Source organism: Heloderma suspectum, chromosome 4 (assembly GCF_057233095.1).
Source record: "Heloderma suspectum isolate Gila_16-S chromosome 4, 16-S_ref, whole genome shotgun sequence".
Lineage (NCBI taxonomy): Eukaryota > Metazoa > Chordata > Lepidosauria > Squamata > Helodermatidae > Heloderma > Heloderma suspectum.
In genome coordinates this window covers 22,676,638-22,696,687 of record NC_139461.1, presented here as the reverse complement: position 1 = coordinate 22,696,687, position 20,050 = coordinate 22,676,638, and the positions used below count along the sequence as shown (strand labels likewise).

At 47.1% G+C, this 20,050-nt stretch overlaps 1 protein-coding gene across 7 annotated transcripts; it reads right to left on the bottom strand.

Moving 5' to 3' along the window:
- Positions 1–9,128: 9,128 nt before the first annotated feature.
- Positions 9,129–16,742, bottom strand: LRATD2 (LRAT domain containing 2). Of its 7 annotated transcripts, none has more exons than XM_084847964.1 (3): positions 16,046–16,742; positions 15,553–15,707; positions 9,134–10,419 (listed from the first exon to the last, which is right to left on the bottom strand). In XM_084847964.1, exon 3 carries the CDS (start codon positions 10,412–10,414, stop codon positions 9,518–9,520), a length of 897 nt encoding a protein of 298 aa, XP_084704090.1. In that variant the 5' UTR covers positions 10,415–10,419; positions 15,553–15,707; positions 16,046–16,742; the 3' UTR covers positions 9,134–9,517. The 7 variants fall into 7 exon arrangements, with proteins under 7 accessions (XP_084704092.1, XP_084704091.1, XP_084704090.1 ...); XM_084847967.1 differs by having other exon boundaries at positions 9,149–10,416; positions 16,141–16,664; XM_084847969.1 differs by having other exon boundaries at positions 9,149–10,419; positions 16,141–16,212.
- Between the last annotated feature and the right edge of the window lie 3,308 nt (positions 16,743–20,050).

Genomic DNA, 20,050 nt, shown 5'->3' with positions numbered 1-20,050 from the left:
TGTGGGATTTGCCAACGATGAGCGTCCAATTCCTTGCCTGAGGAACTGTTGCTTTCTCCTGAAGAGGAGCTCACTAGAACTTATCTCAGTAAGTTTGGCTGTACAATGAATGATCTCTCCAGGATACAGGCTGAACTCAAGGTAAGCTTGTGCTTTGTAATAAACCAGGTGTATTGCAACAATGCTCCCTATAAAAGGTTTCAGGTGAACCCCCCCTGCCCCCAGAAAGCACATGTAAGCAGAGGGGTAGGGGTTGTGCCAGCTAGTCCTGCCATTTGTCACAGACATACCTGATGACTACACCTCTGTGAAGGGGCTATAGTTGCATAAGTATGGCCCTTTCATACAGATCTTCCATGCGAAGGGAGATTCTGACTGGCCCACACACTCACCAAACGCAGCCAGCTGTGGTGTGGCCAGGAGGCACATCAGTAGGAGGGCTACCCCAAGTTAACATGTGGAGCGGTACATCCTGTATAGGAGAGCCCCAGCTGCTGTACCTCTGTATATCATACAGCTATTTAGGGATGTTGGAGAAATCCGCAGCAGAGCCAGATGAGTTTGGATTTTCATATATCTGACCCATGGATTCCACAGCGGACCAGCTTTTCCCCTGTGACAGATGCCATGGACTTACAGGCCAGTTTTCTAACTTTTCCCATTTTGCACATTTGCAAAATTAAAAAAGCCAGCCAAAAATTTGCAGCCAAAATTTTAAAAAACCCAAAGTGTGAAAATGGCATTTCTGTGTGTGTGTGTGTGTGTGCATTTTTGCACATGAAAAATTGTGCAAATGCAAATTTGGAAGAAGTCCAATTCCCGGGATGGGCGGATGTTTGTTTCAGAACAAAAGGTGCCTGACAATTTGCGAAGCACAGACAGAACGGATTTTATACAAATGGCACATCCCTAGAGCTATTGAAAGGCACAAGATTCCTCTCTGGGGTGGTTACCATCTTTTTCTTGGCTGAGCTTCTGTGCTTTTGATGAAACTTTCCTAGTTCCTGGAATCTCCACACCAGGTGGAGGCAGGTGTGTGGGGGCGGGGAGAGCTTCACCTATTTATTTCTAGGCTTTCATACCTGTTTAAAAAAGCACAGAAACCCTACAAGGAACAAAAAAAAAAAGCAGGGTGGGGACAGTTTGTCAAGCAGTTGACAGTCAGGTTGCCAGTGTAAAGTCTTCTGTATTACTGTAACTAAAATATTTATATCTATAAGTATGTCCAGTCACAATACTAATGTTACTTAGAGCTAGTCTACATGAACAGTAGATCAAAGAATAAAACTGTTCCTGGACTGTACCCCATCAGAGTACAGGTGGAGGATTTTCTGTCTGGGTGTGACAGAAGGAGTTCTACTCTAACCCCCCCCCCCAATATGTTTGCTTTCTACTTACAGGGATACCATTTCTAAAAGGTCCCCAGCTTCATGAGCGTGTGAAATGGGATATTGGCTCTATTTGTCCATCTGCACAGAAAAGCAGGTTGTGATGTGTCAAAACGACTCCATTCTTGAGTCAAATGGAAAGCATGACCAGTTTCAAACATGGAGTGTAAGCAGGCCCTCTCATTCCTTATGGCCTGTTCAACTGTTCCAGCAAGCCCACCAGTCTTTTTAAGTGAGAGACTAAAGTCCATTTTTTTTTTAAAATGACCTTTTAAAAAGATACCAGAAACCAAGCCTAGTTTTGCCTAGACTATATGCAAATTCACATCTTCAAACCACTTGTGACTCATCCTATTAGTGTTACTCAAAACCTAGTGATTTGAGGAAGGAAGGCATGGGCTAAAAATGTCACCCGGCAAATGAAGTGTTAAGGCCCAAACATTCAAAGACACTTACTCCAGAGATGTCTCATTGAGATGAATGGGACTGCTCAGAATTAAGTACATTTGAGGCTTGAACTAGAGCATATGGTAGTTAAGTCCTCAGCAAAGGTCAATGGGGTTTTGTGGGAGAAGTTACCTTTTATTACTGTTATTTAGATTTCCTCCAAACTGAATAGCACCCATTTTAACATATGCACCTACAAAAGCATTTTTAAAATACATATTTTATGTATTTTATACTATACTACCTCAAGCTGCAAATAGAAGGGAAATAATTCTTTTAAAAGTACACACAGCTAGGTTCACGGAATAGTCTGAAATGGTCTGATGATGTGGCCCTGATCAGTCCCTTGGGTGGAAGGCTGGAGAGCTCAGGAGACAATAAATATTTTGTTTTAAAACTCCAAACCTCTCATATCAACACCTCCCAGCTGATGGAAAGCATACCTGCAAGAATAATACTTAGTATGTATATAGGGCAGCGATAAGCAACGTGATGCCTTTCAGATGCTTTGGACTACAGTCCCCATAAATCCCATCCAGCACAGCTAATGGGATTATGGGAGCTGGAGTCCAAAACATCCAGAAAGCACTGGTTGCCTATTCCTGATATAGGGATTTAGACCCTCCAAAATGCTTCATGCATATTTATATTGTAAACCTTACAACAACCCTTTAAGGTTGGTCAGTATTATTATCCCCACATTTCAAACGGAGGGGAGAGGCTGAGAGGAAGGTGACTTGTCTAAGGCCACTTTGTGAGTTCATTATTACATTTATATGAACTGGGTGGTGGTGATGTCCACAACCACCCAGTCAAGTAGGTTAGGCTGAGAGATGGTGACCTTCGGCCAGTCACTGATGGCCGGGTGGGGCTTTGAACCTGTTTTTTTCCCCAGTCCAACATCACACATAGCCGAGGTGAAACGCAAACCACGTACTTCCCGACTGATGGCCCATTCTACAACACCATCTCCTAGAACAACCTTCTCCAACCCGGTGCCCTGAGGGTGTTTTGGTTTACATCTCCCATAGTCCCCCACCATTGGCCATGCTGGCTGGGGCTGATAGGTGCTGTAGTTCAAAACATCTGGAGGGCATCAGTTTGAGGAAAGCCTCCCTTGAGGGGGGTGATGGTAACCTTACAGATGTGCAAGTTTCCCACATGCAGGCAGACTCTGACTGAATCAGTGCCAAGACAAAGGCACAGAGGGTTCATCTGCACAACAGACTTGTTTAACAGTCATCTCCTCCTGGAGTCTTGCAAACCACAGCTCTGTGGAAGAAGCTACGGAACTAACAGGGGGTCCTCAGCACCTTTGCCAAACCATAACCTCCAGGATTCTCAGAGGGGAGACATGACAGTTACACAAATAGTATATCAGTACTTGGAGTACAGAGACACCAAAACAGCTGTGCTCATTCCCAGTTTGGGGACAAACAGATCAAATTAAAGGGGCAAAGACCAAGGCCAGAGGACACACTGAGGCATGGGGCTACCATGCTTCGTCAGCCCAGCGGGGAGGATCTTCCATCTTTCGCAGCCATTGCCTGAGCTTCCTAAGGAAAGCTTGCCTTGTTCTTTGATATCAGAGGGTGTTGGCCGCCTTCTTATTGCACTGGAAACAGATCCCAGAAGAAGGAAAGCAGATGGTAAAAATAAAACAACATACTAGCATGTTTTCAATTGAGAGAACAGATTTCCAGCTCAAAGTCTCATTCACAGCACTGCATCAAGAAGTCCCAATGGCTGCCACAGACCATCATCTTGCATGCAGTGCTATTCTGCAAATATCTGCAATGATCTGTCTTGGCACCATTGTCTCTCCGAGGGTTTAGAAAACATGGTGCAAAGATGCCAAGGTTCAGGCCTGCACAAAATGTGACCTATCAAGTCAAATCCAGTCCCACCAACCATATATTGTGGCCTGCCAGGTGCTTGCCAATCCTAGTTTTAGCTTCACTGAGGGCCTGATGGTATGCGTTCAGCTCAGTGGGTCACAAGCTGTGTAGGTCTGTTCCCATTTGTGAGCGTGTAAACTGGTCACAGTATGCTGAGTGAAAAGGGAGCTGTAGAGACCTCCTGCACGGAGTGTTGAGGGGAGGAGGTTACTACAGCCCTTCCCGGAATTCTCCACTCCACAGGGTATTGGAGGATGAAGTTACTGCAACCTTTTTTTACCTGTCCAGGATCCTGTGACCAATTATAGGAGAATAGAGCTTCTATTAAAACAAGATATCATTCCCTAGTAGTGTCTCAGCAGTGTTAAGAAACACCGCATCAGCAAAATTTTGGAAGTTGCACTGTTAGAAATCTCAGTTCCCCTAAATATTAACCTGTAGCATTTGAATTGCTTGCGTATTTGTACCAACCCTTTTATGCAGCATCAATACATCATTCATTCATTTATAACATTTTTATACCAGGCAATAGCCAAAGGTCTCTCGACAGTTCACAGCATGATAAAATATCAGTTAACGAATATTTTGGTTTGAACCTGACCAGCTGTCTGGCACCAAGTATTTGCTTTTAAAAAATAGATCATGGCTTAAAAAAAACTTATGAGAACAAAGGAAAGTTGTTTTTTTTTCTTAAACCATCTTCAGTGTTCTGACACACAGGGAAAAATATTCTTCACAGTTAATTTACAGTTTAGTACCTTGTAGATACATAGATTCATAATGTTTGACATCTATAGTTTTTTTAACATTTGATTTATGAGCTAGAAAATACTTTTAGATCACCAATGATAAAAATAAAAATCATTTTGGAGGATATATTTTGTGTGTGAAAAATAATACAACTTTTTAAAAATGTAAATATTTTCATGATGGATTTTCTTTCAAAAATACTGTAAGAAAATATCATTTTACAACCGCTTGTTACATAGCGAAATAACTTTTTTCTGTACAAAATTCAGGACCAGAATCATTAATAACTAAATATTGACTCTGGAGCTAGGACACAGTTGCCGAATTTAATAGGAAGCCAGGCTCCTTTGCCTCTAATTGCAGATTGAAAGAAGAATTTCAGCAAGTAAAAACTGCTCCACCCAGTGGAGGCTGGTGGCTCCAATGTCAGTGGGCTGGTGAATCTGCCCTGGGTTTCAGTCAGAACCAGTCGGGATGCTGAAGGAGCTATCCAAGGTGCACCTTGGATAGCTTCTTTAGAGGTCGGACTGGTTCTGACTCAAACCCAGAGCAGATTCACTGCCCCACTGACATCAGTGCCACCAGCCTCCACTGCAGCTTCCTCTCCCATCATGACATTGTAGTGGTGGAAGAAGTTGTATCTGTCAAAATTCTCCCTGCTACAGAACTCTTAAGGGACAGCATTCAGAAGGCAGAGCTAGACATTTGGTGGAAAATGGGGCTCTGTGAAATCAGGCTGCCACTTCTCCACTGGGAAAGCTGTGCAGCAGGGAAATTCCCTGGGGGGCTAGGGAGAGAACACGCGTGAACTTCCTTCCTCCACATACTGCTTTTTCCTGCAACCCCTCCACCCTGCTTTTCCACATGCGATATTGCAAAACATGCATCTACGAACTCTGCCGAGGGGTGGTGGTGCATACACACACACCCATTACCACCATTGCTTTCCACCTGTAACCCCCCACCCCATCCCCCGGCATCAGTTTCACATTTGCAACTACATCCAGGTTCCTAGACAAGTGTTTGCCATCCAACTTCAAGTTTAGCTCAGAGTGGTAATCCTATTTTAGGAGATCCTTAAACATTTTATTCTGTAGGTATGTGCATGGGACTGGGGGCGGGGGGAGAAGAGACCCATTGATTTCGGGATAGGACCTCCTCTTTCTGTTTGGGCACAGCCATAGAAAGCTACTCAAGTACTGCTCGCAACCAGCTCACATTTATTCCCAAGGGGTATTTGGAGGAGAAATGCTTAACTGCAATTTTCCCCCTGGCAATTACAACTACAGTGACGAAGCCAACAGCTCACATACTCTGATGGGACTATGGCCCAGTGTAGGCTGGCATGACAATGCATGCCACACCAGTACTGAAAATGTGCTGAGAACCACATCCTGCTCCTGAACATATCTCATCTATATATATGGAGATCTCATGCTTCTTTTTTAAAAAAAGCAATGGTGCCTGCCCACTTAATGATCACAGTATCTGGAGCACATGACTCAGGTTGCATATTCAATGTTCATAAAAGGCAGCTGCCCAGTTCATGTTTCCCAATATCCTTAAACCATTCCTATGAACTTCCATTATCTTAAAACGGCAGTACACCTCTCTGCACAGCTATTTTCTCCCTGCCCCAAGCAAGAAGCAATGCAGCCCACAAGCTGGTTAAGCCACAGTTCCTCAATCAGACAAGCTGCAAGTTTATTGGGGGTTGGAGGAGGGGGGTAGAGCCAGTTTATACATTCAGCAGAATAAAATAACGAAGGTTTTCCTGGACTGTACCACTTTAGCCTACTGGTGTGGGAGAAAAACAAGAACACATGTTTGAGCGTCCCAATGGATAAGATGCCGTGCATGGGAAAATTAGTACAGGTAGAAGCATTCACATTACACTTCTCCTTGGCATGCATTTCTCTAAGTGCAGGAAGGGTTTTGTGTGTTGGGGTGGAGGGGGGCGCAGAAGCATTCAGTCATGTGACCCCTCCCCCTTTGCAGCCTGAAGTGGGAAAGCCTGGGAAGGCTTTACCATTCTGCTCTGCTGAATGCACAAATTGATTCTTAAGATGCAAGCCTGAAATAGTCATTTATTTTGAGTAGCACCACTAACTTTGGTTTGAGTACTTCAAAGAAAGAAGTTTGAGGATGACTATTCAAAGGTCTTTTAGGAGTGCAGCCTAAAGGAGTAAACCTATGCAAGTTTAGACAGAAAAAAAAAAATACTACAACTCCCAGCATTCCCAAGCCAGCCATGCTGGTTTGGGAATGCTGGGAGTTGTAGGAATTTTTTTCTGTCTAAACCTGCATAGGATTGTGCCCTAAGTTTACTTATGATCATCAATGACTTGGCTTAACTGCCACTGGACAACATATCACAAGAATGGATCAGAAGACCTTGCCACCCACCCTTTCCCATGTGCCACAGTTTCCAGTTAAGATTCCCAACAACAGAATTATATTTGAAACTCCATACTTCTTTCCAATGAACCACAATCCTTACATTGCTTACTCTAGAGTAGACCTGCTAACTTCCACAGGAACACCCCAGAGTACATTCTGTGAAGACTGCAGCCGCTCGCTTCAATTATGCCACGGTTGGGGCTTGCGATTGACAAGCATCCCTCTAATCCTGTAACGCAGAGGTGGCAGAGTTTTTTGCATCAAGTGGTGAAGTGAACAACCGTAGGTAGCAGAGGGATGGGACCCAGACCATCTATCCGCATATGTGTGTGTTCATATGCTGCTTAATTACACTGGACACCTTTGCTTCCAAACGCTAAGTTCCACTACTTAAACCCAAGGCTGGTATGAGAAATTAGCTATTTTCTTCTTGTTCAGAAAGAAAAAAGTTAATAGTCCATTCAGGTGAATAGAACACATGCACAGAAGTGCTGACATTTCTTCAATCGAATCTAGAAGATGGGATTCTACTCCCAGCCAAAAAGCAATCTATCAAGTGTGGCTCTACATAACCCCTTTCATTTCAGGGAGGGTTTTCACAGAATCAGGACCCAGCCAATTGCACTCTGGTACAACCAGCAGTAGTGCTTAAGTTAACATGTGGAAGGACGCATCGCACCTCTCTCTTTATACAACTGTGATCTGTTGAGGAGCCATCAGATGGCTTTTAATCAGATCTCTTGTCAAAAGGAGAACAACTGCTCCCTCTTTCTTTCCCCAACAATATCACTTGACAAGCAGCACCATACCAGGAAAAGTTAAGAAGAAAGGCTTCAAGTGGAATTAGCTTGTAGTGGGTGAAGACAGACTCTCCCAACTTGAAAATGCACAGTACTTTCATACAAAAGTAACCCTAGTCCTCTTCCAGTTGTCTATTGAAAAAGGAGAGATTTTCTACTATACTGAAGTACAAAGAAAAAAAACAAAAACTTTCTAAAGGAGCTTTCCTAGAATCCTGAAGTCAACGGATTCACAAATAAACCAATACAAACTGAAGGAGAAAAGAAGTTTCTTCCAACTTCACCAACAACCTGATTCTCAGAGCAGTCTAACCAGGGCATGTCTGCACTACAAACCAGGTTCACTTTACAAGGAACCCCAGACTTTTTGGCTCTACCCAAAGACAAGGAGACCCTAAAAGTAGTCCTTGGAGGAACAAGGCAATGGAGGACGCAATCCTATGTCCCCTAGACAGCATCTGGGCGACATAGGATATTTTGGTTTCCTGGCTCCAAGCTCAGAGACAGGACTCCAAGTTGGGAACCAGGAAACCACACTCCCCACCTCCTTGCAGCCAGCATAGAGAGAACCACGCTGGCTGCTGCTACAACCTCACAAACATAGGTTTGTAGAGGGTGAAAGGGGGAGTTCTCAGGGGAGGAGAAGGGAGGAGACCAGGACGGCAGCCATACAACAAATCCAATGGCTGCCCCAGCCTCCTCCCCTTCCCCTCTCCGAAGCCTCCGCTAGATGGGTGAAAACACCCATCTAGCTTAAATGCAGAACGGGAGGCACAAAATGCAAGTTGGAGGCTTCCGAGGACCCAGGACAAATCCCACAGGATTACATCCTAAGGTGATTTAGAGCCAATTCACATTTTGCGATACTACAAATGTGCCCGAACAGTACATGAATTTGAAGCAATTTAATGCTGCTGTAACCAATGGCGCTAGGTGGGTGTAACCCCACCACTCAAGTACTCTAGCTTAACTGATTTACAGACTGGGCTGCAAGTTGCACTGAAGTTGGTGGGCATGGCTCACCCAAACTCCACAGGGAAACTGTGCGAATTATTTCAGTGCCACCTGAAGCAACCTCTTGTTAGCATTGTTGAATAAGAAGCTACAGCAGCCCACCCTGGCTTATAGTTGGCAACCCCCTCCTCTATTAAGACATTTTAGGTCCCTCAGCAGGAACCAGAGATGGAGCTCCAGGAGTCCTCCTGTACTTTCAACAGAAGCCACAGAGAGGAATCGATGCCTCCACTTCTCACCTTCCCAAGTTATTTCCATGTTATTTAAACAGCCAGAACAAACAAACAAACAAACCCAATAACACAAAGTTAACAGTGATTTAGCCACTAAATCCTTGGAAGGATAGGGGTAGCTGGAAGGTCCCCTTCAGAGGTCATAGCTAGCAAATCTAAGTAAATAGATTCCAGAAATGCCAATGCAAACTAGGAGGCAAAAGGAGAAACAGCAAAGTGGGAACTTCCCAGCTAGGCAATTTATTTATGTAGTTGAAAGCTGCTGGCCCTCATCCAATTTAAAGCAGCAGAGCTAAGCATGAGGAGGAACAGGAAAAGGGTTTGGGAGGGGAGAGTTAGGCATATACAGAGAGTTAGGCATCTCCCTGAGTTTTACCCCTCAGCAAATAAAGTTGCTGGTTCTACCAAGCACTGAAGGAGTTAAGTGCTGAAACGCTGACACTTAATCAGCTTTCCCCCTTCCCTTCACATGTGATTGGAGCGAAGCTGCACTGAAGCACCCAAAGGGCTTATAACAGCTCAATTTCGCCGCCTTCAGTTTTAATCCCCGTCACCCAGGCTAAGCAGCCCGGGTTGTGCAAGAGCCGCTACTCCGTGGCAGTCTGGGCACCTGGCTCATTGCTTTTGTTGTCACTGTCTTCCGCCTCGGCCGCCTGCAGATGACTGGAGAGTTCTTGGATGACTGCTGCCTTCCCTATCTGGTCATTCCTCCTCTTCTCCATAATAAGATCCTCCAGACTCTGGAACTCCAGTGTGTGGCTGCGTTTATCTCCCAGCCGGATCTGCAACCGATAGGGCTGCTTGCCTATGCGTAGCTCACCCCCAATTTTGAACTCACGCTTGCCATAACGGCACCAGGCCGCAAAACACTCCGAGTTCCTCCAACTGAGATCCCGGTCCTTGCAACCCACTTGATCCAGGGCATTCCGCACCACCGTCGTCGGACTTAGTGGTTTGTAATGGTACAACTGGTTTGCAATCCGCCCCCTCCTGCCCTGGCTGGCGTCTGTCAGAAAACTGTTCACTATTTCCAATCGATGTAGATGCACCACTTGAAAATCCCCGACATACACCACCCAGTGGGGGTACTGGGCCTGGCACACAAACTCCACCAGATCGCCAGGTGTGCACTTGTTCAACAGGTTTTCTGGAGTGTAGGTGGCTAGATGGCCCCCTCCACCTTCATCCACTTCATCAGGCAATGTATCATCCCCAGAAAAGCTTTTCTGATAAATGCACTCGTCACGGTAATAAATGGAACATTCCACTTCATGAAGCCGGGGGTCATATGCCTGTGATGCGGCAGGCTCCCTGCCTAAATCCGACATCATCGAGTCCTGTTGTGGCTCCGCTTCATCATCATCATTGGAAAATATGTAGGAGACCCCAATCCTGGGACCTTCATCTCTGTCCATGCCTGTTGGGTCAGTTGTAGGAACCTCCTTGTAGTTCAGGTGGGTCAGTTTCTCCACTTGATTCCCCATGCCTGCTGACGGAGAACCAATGTAGGCATTAGTACAAGTGCAAATAAACAGCAAGGCAGCTGCAGCGAATGCCTGAAAGTTCATCTTGGATCTCCCTCCCCTTGTATATTTTTAAGAGGACATTAGTAAAGCTTCCTATTAAGTCATGTTATAGAATAGCGTATCTGCATGACTTTTTATCTAAAGCAATTCCTAGACTCTCTCGAGCCTCTAATTCAGGCTTCTCCAACCTGATACCCTACAGATGTGTTGGAGCTACACTTCCCATCATCCCCAACCAGCATGTCCATTGCAGTCCAACATATCTGGAGGGCATCAGGTTGGGGAAAGCTGCTCTAGTTCATATGCACATCCCAAACAGAGTAAGAGATTTAAGTGTCTTGAAGGAGAGTCACTAAAAACCAAATCACATGTTACACAGAGTGACATGTAACTTTGCCCCAAAATTTTTTTTGTCTTAACAAAAAGAAGCCACTGGAGGCTGCAGTCTTGGGTAGATGATCTCGTGTGGATGTGGAAGGGGGGATTGCAAAATCTTTTCCCATAAGTTATTCCCCTACCATTCAAAATGGACAGCAACAGCTTGGGGTAGGAGAGATTTTGAGTGGGAAAACGGCTGGCAGGGAAAGTGTCAAGCAGCCCCTGCCCCCATACTGGTCCCCCTCCAGCCTCTTACAGCTAAACACACACATAGGGGCAGCATTACTAAGCCATTACTCCTGGGGGTGGGGGGTGGGGAGCAGGAGCTTCTGCTGACACAACTATTCTAAATTATCACAGTGCTGTAATAATAAAGTTGATCTCTCTGGTGGTGAAGTTCACAGTTCAATAAAGAAACACAGGCTGCAATCCTAAATACACTTGCCTGGGAGTACACCCCACTGAATTAAGTGGGGCTTAAATCTGCATAGACATGCATAGGATTGCACTCAGTTGCCTATAAACCACCCAGGAGTATTCATCAATTCTTCTTAGCGGTTAAACAGCACTTTACAATTCAAAGCACCTCTCATATATTCTCTAAGTAATCCTTATAACACCCCCCCCCCCCGTAAGGTAGGTCAGGATTATCATCCCATCTTGCAGAAGGGAATTTATGCCAAGAGATTGCGGGTTATAGTTATCTAGTGAATTAGTGGCAGAATCAAGAGCTGAGCCGAGGCATTATTGGTTCGCAGCCCTGTCTCTCAGGCACTCTGCTAGAGAGGATGTGATGAGGCTGAGAGGTTCTCCAAATCTTCCCCCTCAGCTATGCAGTCACCAGGTGGCCTTAGACAATTATTCTCACATCTAAAGTCCAGATATAAAGTGCTGCTTTACACTAAAACAGCCCATTTTGGCCCATCTTAATCAGTACACTCTCATCCAGTACACTCTCACTTTGGCCCATCTTAATCCAATATACTGTCATTTTGGCCCATCTTAATCCAGTACACTCTCATCCGGTACACTCCCACTTTGGCCCATCCTAATCCGGTACACTCCCACTTTGGCCCATCCTAATCCGGTAAGAAAAAGAAGCAGAAACATTACCTTGACAACAAAAGTTCATAAAATCAAAGCTATGGTTTTCCCAGTAGCAACGTATGGCTGTTAGAGCTGGACTATAAGGAAGGCTGAGTGCCAAAGAATCGATGCTTTCGAACTGTGGTGCTGGGGAAGACTCTTACGAGTCCCCTGGACTGCAAGGAGGTCAAATCAGTCAATCTTAAAGGAAATCAACCCTAACTGCTCATTGGAAGGACAGATACTGAAGCTGAAGCTCAAATATTTTGGCCACCTAATGCGAAGAGAAAAGTCACTGGAAAAGACCCTGATGCTGGGAAAGATTGAAGGCAAAAGAAGAAGGGGACGGCAGAGGATGAGATGACTAGATAGCATCACCGATGCAATGAATATGGACTTGAGCACACTCCTGGAGACAGCGAAGGACAGGAAGGCCTGGCGTGCTATGGTCCATGGGGTCACGAAGAGTCGGACACGACTGAACGACTGAACAACAAAAATCCAGTACTCTCCCACTTTGGCCCACCCTAATCCAATACACTCTCATCCAGTACACTCTCACTTTGGCCCATCTTCATCCAGTACACTCTCACTTTGGCCCATCTTCATCCAGTACACTCTCACTTTGGCCCATCTTCATCCAGTACACTCTCACTTTGGCCCATCTTCATCCAGTACACTCTCACTTTGGCCCATCTTCATCCAGTACACTCTCACTTTGGCCCACTTTATAGAATCATAGAATAGTAGGGTTTGAAGGGGCCTATAAGACCATGGAGTCCACCCCCCCCCCCTCAGTGCAGGAATCTAAATCAAAGCAGGAATCTAAGTCAAAGCATCCTTGACAGATGGCTATCCAGTTTCATCTTGAATGCCTCCAGTGTGGGAGAGCCCACTACCTCCCTAGGTAATTGGTTCCATTGTTGTATTGCTCTAACAGTCAGGAAGTTTTTCCTGATGTTCAGCTGGAATCTGGCTTCCTGTCACTTGAGCCCATTATTCCGTCTCTGGGATGATCAAGAAGAGATCCTGGCCTTCCTCTCTGTGACAGCCTTTCAAATACTTGAAGAGTGCTATCATATCTCCCCTCAGTCTTCTCTTCAAGGCTAAACATGCCCAGTTCTTAATTCAGTACACTCTCATCCAGTACACTCTCATTTTGGCCCATATTAATCCAGTACACTCTCATTCAGGCTCCCCCAACCTTGTGCCTACCAGATGTTTTGGACTTCACCTCCTACCAGGCTCAGCCAATTTGGCTGTCAGAAATTCTGGGAGCTGTAGAAGTTCTGCGGGGACTAAACACCCCAGCCCTGCTACCCTGGGATTCTTCAACTGAAAACGCTGAAGACTGCAATGGGGATCTTATACATGACAATCATGTGCTGTATGACATGTGCTATGCTGTGTAGGTGGCTAGATGCACACACCACTTGAGCTGGAAACTTATCTGCAGAAAAGGATAAAAGCTCAAACATGTCAGACAATGCACAGGAAAGACTAAGGGAAATACAGGGGGGGGGGGGTGGACTTGGTGAGAAGAAATGAACAAGTGACCACGGAAGACATCAGCTTGGTTATGTACAAAGCAGGGTTGCAGACCAAAGACGAATTTCAGGGCCAAATCAGAAGTTATGCTAAAGTGCGGCTTTGCATTTAATTTGCAAACCGTTTAAATTAAAATACGCAAACAGTGTCTGTGGGGAAGGGGCTGATCATTATGGGTATTGCGACAGGTGGGAATGGGGAGTTAACCCTTTCCTCCCCTGCTGTGGTCCTGAGGAAAACCCTCTTCTAAAGCTGGCATTTGCCCTGGAGGTATTTGCTCCCAACACAAATTCAGAAGAGGGGGTTTCTTCAGGAACTCAGCAGGGAAGGAAAGGGCTAAACTCCATCTCCCCTCCTGCTGCAAGCCCTCCCACTCCAGCTAACACTATTTGCTTCTTTCAAACAACAACAACCCTGTCCCTTAAATGCAGTAAAGTCACTGTTAACTGAGCATAGAGGAGGCACAGCCTGAAGGAATACAATGAATTGCTACAGTCAAAAGCAAAAGCAGATAGTGAGAAGACACAAACCATTTGGGGAGTTACAGTGAGGAGGAGGATGCGGGTGGGGAGATGAAGGAGCACCCAACTGTGTAGCGGGGAAAACGCGAGGATTAAGTACCACAGGTGGAAGATGCTGGGAAAGGAACAGAGGCTAAGATTATGAGGGCCTTTCCCACCTGTTGGAAAAAAGGGACTTGTCATGAAAAGCAGAGATGTGATTGGATGCAACAACAGTAAGGATGATGAGACAGTAAGTAAGAGGCTGCAACTGGCAAATGAGCACACAAACTTGCTGAAAGCAAGCAGTAACTACCAGGACTATCTCTTCCCCCACCCTCCAAGTCTCTTTGGGTAACCGGGGGGGGGGGGAGGGAAGGGGTGCTTACTTTAGCTTCACTATTACTGATATATATCAGCACATATATCTCTAGCTTTATAGCAGGGGTGAGCAACCTGTGGCCCGCCAGAAATTTTGGCCTACAACTCCCATCATCCCTCACCATTGGCTATACTGGCTAGGGCTGATGGGAGTTGTAGGTCAAAGCTTGTACTTTTTTCCCACCCTTGCTTTATGAAGTAACCTGAGCCAAGTGGATGCCCCATTGCCCCCCAAACCATGCAAAAGATCAAACAAAGATTAAACAGGGGGAGGAAGACAACAGAGGAAGAGGGAGAAATAGAAGTAAGGATTGTCGTTTTTTAAAAGATGATTCTCAGCAAGAGTACACCGCCACACACAACTGGTTTTATTTCACAGCCCTTTGTTCCCACTTCCCACAAAACCTACAGGCACAAAGTCCAGGAAAAGGGCTCCAGAGCAGGTATGTAAAGCAAACGTTCCCTACTGCATGACAAAACCCCACAGAATAGGTATCCACAACAGCTCCTGAATACCTTCCCATGCGGTAGGTCTAACCAAGCAAAACCAGTTGTAGCCTCTAGTGTGGTGGAGAGCATCTACAGCCCTGCAGTGGCTCAGACATCCAAGGACGCTTTGGACATTGTATGGCTTGGCTCTCCAGGTTGGCTGGAGGAATTTCTCTCTCCACCTAGCCAAGGGAGGATGAGGTAAAGGCTACAGTCCAGTGCACACTTATGTGGGAGTCTGTCCAACAGAAAGGAGAGGGCCTTACTTTGGAATAAACAAACTTAGGATCTTGCTGTGGATCCTTCCATCCACTGAATCCTGGGAGGAGGTAGGGCAAAAAACAAGAGATACGAACAATCCCCTTGCAGGGTGTTTAATCCAAGGGGATTCTCAAAAGCACAGGGGTCTCTAGTAGGAGTATTAGAAGAGTCCTACTGGACCAGACCAAGTGTCCATCTGTTCCAGAATCCTGTTTATAACAGTGGCCAGCCAGAAGTCTTTGCAAAGCAGCTCTGGTACCGATGATGGTGATGACCATTAAAACTGGCATTAATATTCTGCATTTCTATAACGTTCCCAGGTGTGCAAAGCACTTCATCTATCTCAGCCAGCTTTACAACAACCCTGCGCAGTAGGCCGTTATTATTATTATTATTACTATCCAATTATTATTATTACACAAATAAGCAACTGAGATGCAAAGCAAGGCTTACCCAAGGCCGTTCAATCCTATGAACTCGTCCTAGGGGTGAACTCCAAATGAGGCCAGTCAGGCTTTAGTTCAACTAAACACACTCAGGATCACAACTGGAGAGCTCTCCAAGGCAGAGGCTCCTAGCCGGAGAGCCACTGAAGGCCACGTTCTCCTCTACACGTTAAAAAAAACCAACAAAATCAGGAAGGAGCAGCATGGCGTTGTTAAAGCGTTCTCATTTGTAAGCTGACTGGGAAACGCCGAAAGAATCAAAATCTTAAAATATCACTCCACGTCCAAGCTTAGTTTTGCCTACTAGACACCTACCTTTAAAGTAAGTGCGGGCGCGCGTGGGAGTGGGTGGGTGCGTGGCGGGTGGCGGCGTTATTTTACAGACACAGCTCCACCACACGCCCGTAAGCCGCCCCTCCTCCTCCCTTGATTTATTTGCGGAGTTTCTATTCGGAAACTTCCTCCGCCGGCGGTCCCCGTGCCCCCCTCAGATTGCTCACCTGCGATCGAAGTTGTGCGCGCGGGAAGGGGGAGCCGTAGCTAGACGCACCAGAACTACCAGCGACAGCCCCGGGGGACGGAGAGCGCCACTCACCTCGCCAGCCGCCTTCTCCGAAACAAACAAGCCGGGGATCAGGCCAGGTGCGCCTGGCGGCGGCGGCTGCCGTCACTCGATCCACTCCCCATGCCTTCCCCCGCCTCCGCTCCTCCTCCTCTTGCAACCGTCCTGAGCGACTGAAGGTGGAGGCGACGGCGCTGGAAACTCGCCAGGCGGCGGCGGCTGCTGCGGGGGGAAAGGGCTCCCGGGTGGGCCGCCGGTTGTTTCTTCAGCTAATCAACAGGAGAGGAAGAGGACGAAACAGAGTTGCCGCTCCTGCGCCTCCGCCCGGCCGCAGGTGGCTCGTGGTCGCTTTCCCCAGCGCTTGAGCTCCGCGCCGCGCGCGCCTCTCTAGCCGGCCCGAGCAACCAGCGGCAGCCCGGCGGAGGGGAGAGAAAGCCGGGCTCTAGATCCGGCGGTGGGTTTCCCGGCGAGGGCTCAGCCCTCCGCATTTAAAGGCGCCGCTCTCCCTTTGGGGAGCGGTGGGGTGGCTCTTTCTTTTTGGTGCTCGCGCGCGCCACGGGGACGCGCGCGGGCGCACTCCGGCGGCGGCGGCGGCGGCGCCAGGCGCTGCTTCCTCCTCCGCGCACCCCGCTCAGACCGCAGCGCCGCTCACGGACGGCGCGGGGAGCTTTCGTTCGGGGGCGGGAGAGGAGGAGTTAAAGCGACCGTGGTTTGGTTTTTTAAATTATTGTTATCCCCCCCCCCCTTCACGAGGAGCTGCTGCTCAAAAACCGAGCCGACCGTCATCAAAACCTCCCTGTGAGCCGGAAAGGGTGGGAGCCAACTTCTCCGACCGGCCGTGGCTCCTGTGCCTTTTGGACGGGAGCTCCAGACGGAGGTAGAATTTCCACGCCCTTATTTTGGAAACTGCCTTATCCCAAGTCAGATCTTTGGTCCGTCTAACCCAGTATTGTCGACTCTAGCTGGCAGCGATTCTCCAGGGTTTCGGACGAAGTATTTTTCTCCTAGCCCCACTTGGAGATGCCGGGGATCGAACCCGAGACCTTCTGCATGCTAAGTAGGGGGCTCTACCACGGAGCCATGTTCCTGACTTTAGAAGACGCTGCCGTTAAAAAACACAATCCGAATTGCCACCTCTGCCCCTCCAACGACCAGCCAACCAATGGCCAGTAATAGCAGGTCATAATGTCTGTCTCCATAGAAGACAAAGCGCGGAAATTGTAGAAAAAGCATGGGAATTTCCTGCTCATCAAGCGGCTTTTAAAGGAACAAGAGCAGATCAAGTTGCCCCCCCCCCCGCCAATTGGCATCCCCACCAGCTATGAGCAGGCTATGGCTCAGTGGCAGGACACCTGCCTTACACACAAAAGGTCCTAGGTTCAGTCCCTGGCATCTCCAGTTAAACAGTCAGGTAGCTATAGCAAGAAATGGAGACCCTGTTGCAGCGTACAGTGGTGCAGCTACATAATTTTAACAGATTTAGGACACGATCCTATGCATGTTTAGACAGAGAAAAGGCCTACAACTACCAGCATTCCCCAGTCAATGCTGGGAGCTGTAGGCCTTTGCTCTGTCTAAACATGCATAGGACTGCACCCTTAATGGCCTTATGCCCCCCCCCCCGACTTATTACTTCTAACATTTCTCTCTGCCTCTCTCCTCACCTCGCTACCATTTCATGCTTTACACTGCTTCTACATTCTCCATCATCATCAACAAAACTGCTTGCCGACCCTGATTTTTTAAAAAATAATACTCTGAACATGTTGAGCTTTGCATTTTAAAGGATGCAATCCTACGCATGTTTAGGCAGAAAAAAAAAAGTCCTACAACTTCCAGTATTCCCCAGCCAGGAATGCTGGGAGTTGTAGGACCCTTTTCTGTCTAAAAAAACCTGCACAGGATTGCTTCCAAACTCACGTAATTCACAGCTCCACCATGACTATAAGAATAAAATGGAGTTTGCGTCATCACCTGCTGCTCTCTGGGTGGTCTCTTGTGGGTCCTCAGGGTTGTGGGGGGCTGGACCTTGGCCCCCCCAAATCAAGCACTAACTGCACCACTGCTAATCTAAACCATTCTAGGTGAGATGGCGAAACAGTCTGACCTGGTATACAGATGGCTTTCTCTGTTTCCTATTACTGTTTTTGCAGTGGTATAGGGATCGTTCTATAAGCTATAAATGTTTAAAGCATTTGTGTGTGTGTGTGTGTGTGTGTGTGTGTGTGTGTGTGTTCTCTGCTGTCGAATAGTGTGTGGGCAGTGCTTAATTTCTAAAAAAGATATGCCAGTGCCAACAGCCAGGCCTATATGGGAGCTGAGCCATCTGCCTTAGAAGCGTTGCTCTGTGATTCTTAATATGTAGGATATTGAAGCTTCACTTGCTTGGTGATGAAGGTATTTTGCACATGCTCATGAGTAACCTCAAAGACAAATTTCCAGAGGGTAGCCATGTTAGTCCATTGCAGCAAAAACATCAAAGAGTCTTGTGGCACCTTAAAGACTAATTTATTCTGGGATCAACTTTTGAAAGCTTACGCCAGAACAAATTGGTTAAGGTGCCACAAGATGCGTTGTTTTTACAGACGAGCAGAGTTACGTTTTTAAACGCAGATAGAGGATGCTGTCCAGAAAAAGATGGAAACTCTGTCTCTGATAAGTGTCCAGCTCACAACTCAGCACCATCTGGCTCAGTCCGTATCACTAATTTTTTCCAGAATGTGGTGAGTCACAAGTTTTCAAAAGATTACCCAATTTACACAGAATATCAAGCCACTGTAGCTTTAGTTTACCATGTGTGACCGTCATGTAAAAATGGCCAAGTGGATTGGGCCAGAGTGTTTGATCACTCTGGTTGTGCTAACTGTCAGCTACCTTGGAATGCAGAGCACAGGCCTAGCCCAATGTATCTTGCTGCCACAAGAGAGGTGGCAGTGCTTTCACTGCTACCTGCCTGCCCACTCACTCAGCCAGCCTGGCCAGACACTTCTTTGGCCTGGCTAGCCCCTTGGCTCCTGCCCACTGCCACTTTCACCTTATGCCCTAGCTGCAGGGGTCCCAGAATAGTTCAGCCGACCTCTTGTGGGAGCCCCACAGCTGGGGCACAAGGCAGAAGTGGTGGTAAGAAGCATGGTAAGAAGCAGCAGCAGCTGGCACATACCCAAGCAGGGTGCTCTAGAGAGCCCTGCCAGTTGCTGTCTTGCTGCAGCAAATGCCACAGAGGGCGAGTGGCTGGTGGGGCTCTCTAGAGCACCCACTGGAAGCGGTGTAGGGGCAGTGGTGGGCCCTCCTGGGGGAGTGGGGGAAGAGTGGTGCAATTTGACCCTCTTCCCACTCTGTTGACTGATGCAGGTGCATCAGTTGGCGTAATGGTAAGGCTGGCTCTGGCAGAGTGTCAAGCAGGGCTGCCAGTTGTCAACCCGGAGATTGTGCCTGCCATTCCAAAAGCTCCAAAGCAGCCACAGACTGTAGCCATTGTATTTCTTAACTAAGTCTTCCATCAGCCTTGTCTGTGCACCAGTCAATGCCCAGCAAAACTGGAAGTCCTGCTTGTTACAGCAGACAGGAGCAAATGGGGCTGATGGAGCTGTGGAAAGAGAGGTGCAGTGGTTGCACCCTCCCTCTTTGTTTTTGGGAGATCTAAACGGGACAGGCAGGATCTCCAGGATGACAGCTTGCTATTCCACCATCAGCTTTTGCTCTTTCCCAGTTTTCCCCACATTTATTATTAGGGTATCAAAAGGATCTTTTTTGCCTCAAGACAGGGATGTTGAACTTCTTTCAGCCTGAGGGATGAATTTCATTTTGGAGAAGCTCTCAGGGGCTGCGTTCTAGTGGTGGGCAGAGCCCAAGGAAAAAGGGGTGGTGCCACCCCCACCCCCCAGCAATAGCCACATATTTCAACTTAACATTCTTATTGCCATTATGAAGCCTTAGGAGAGGC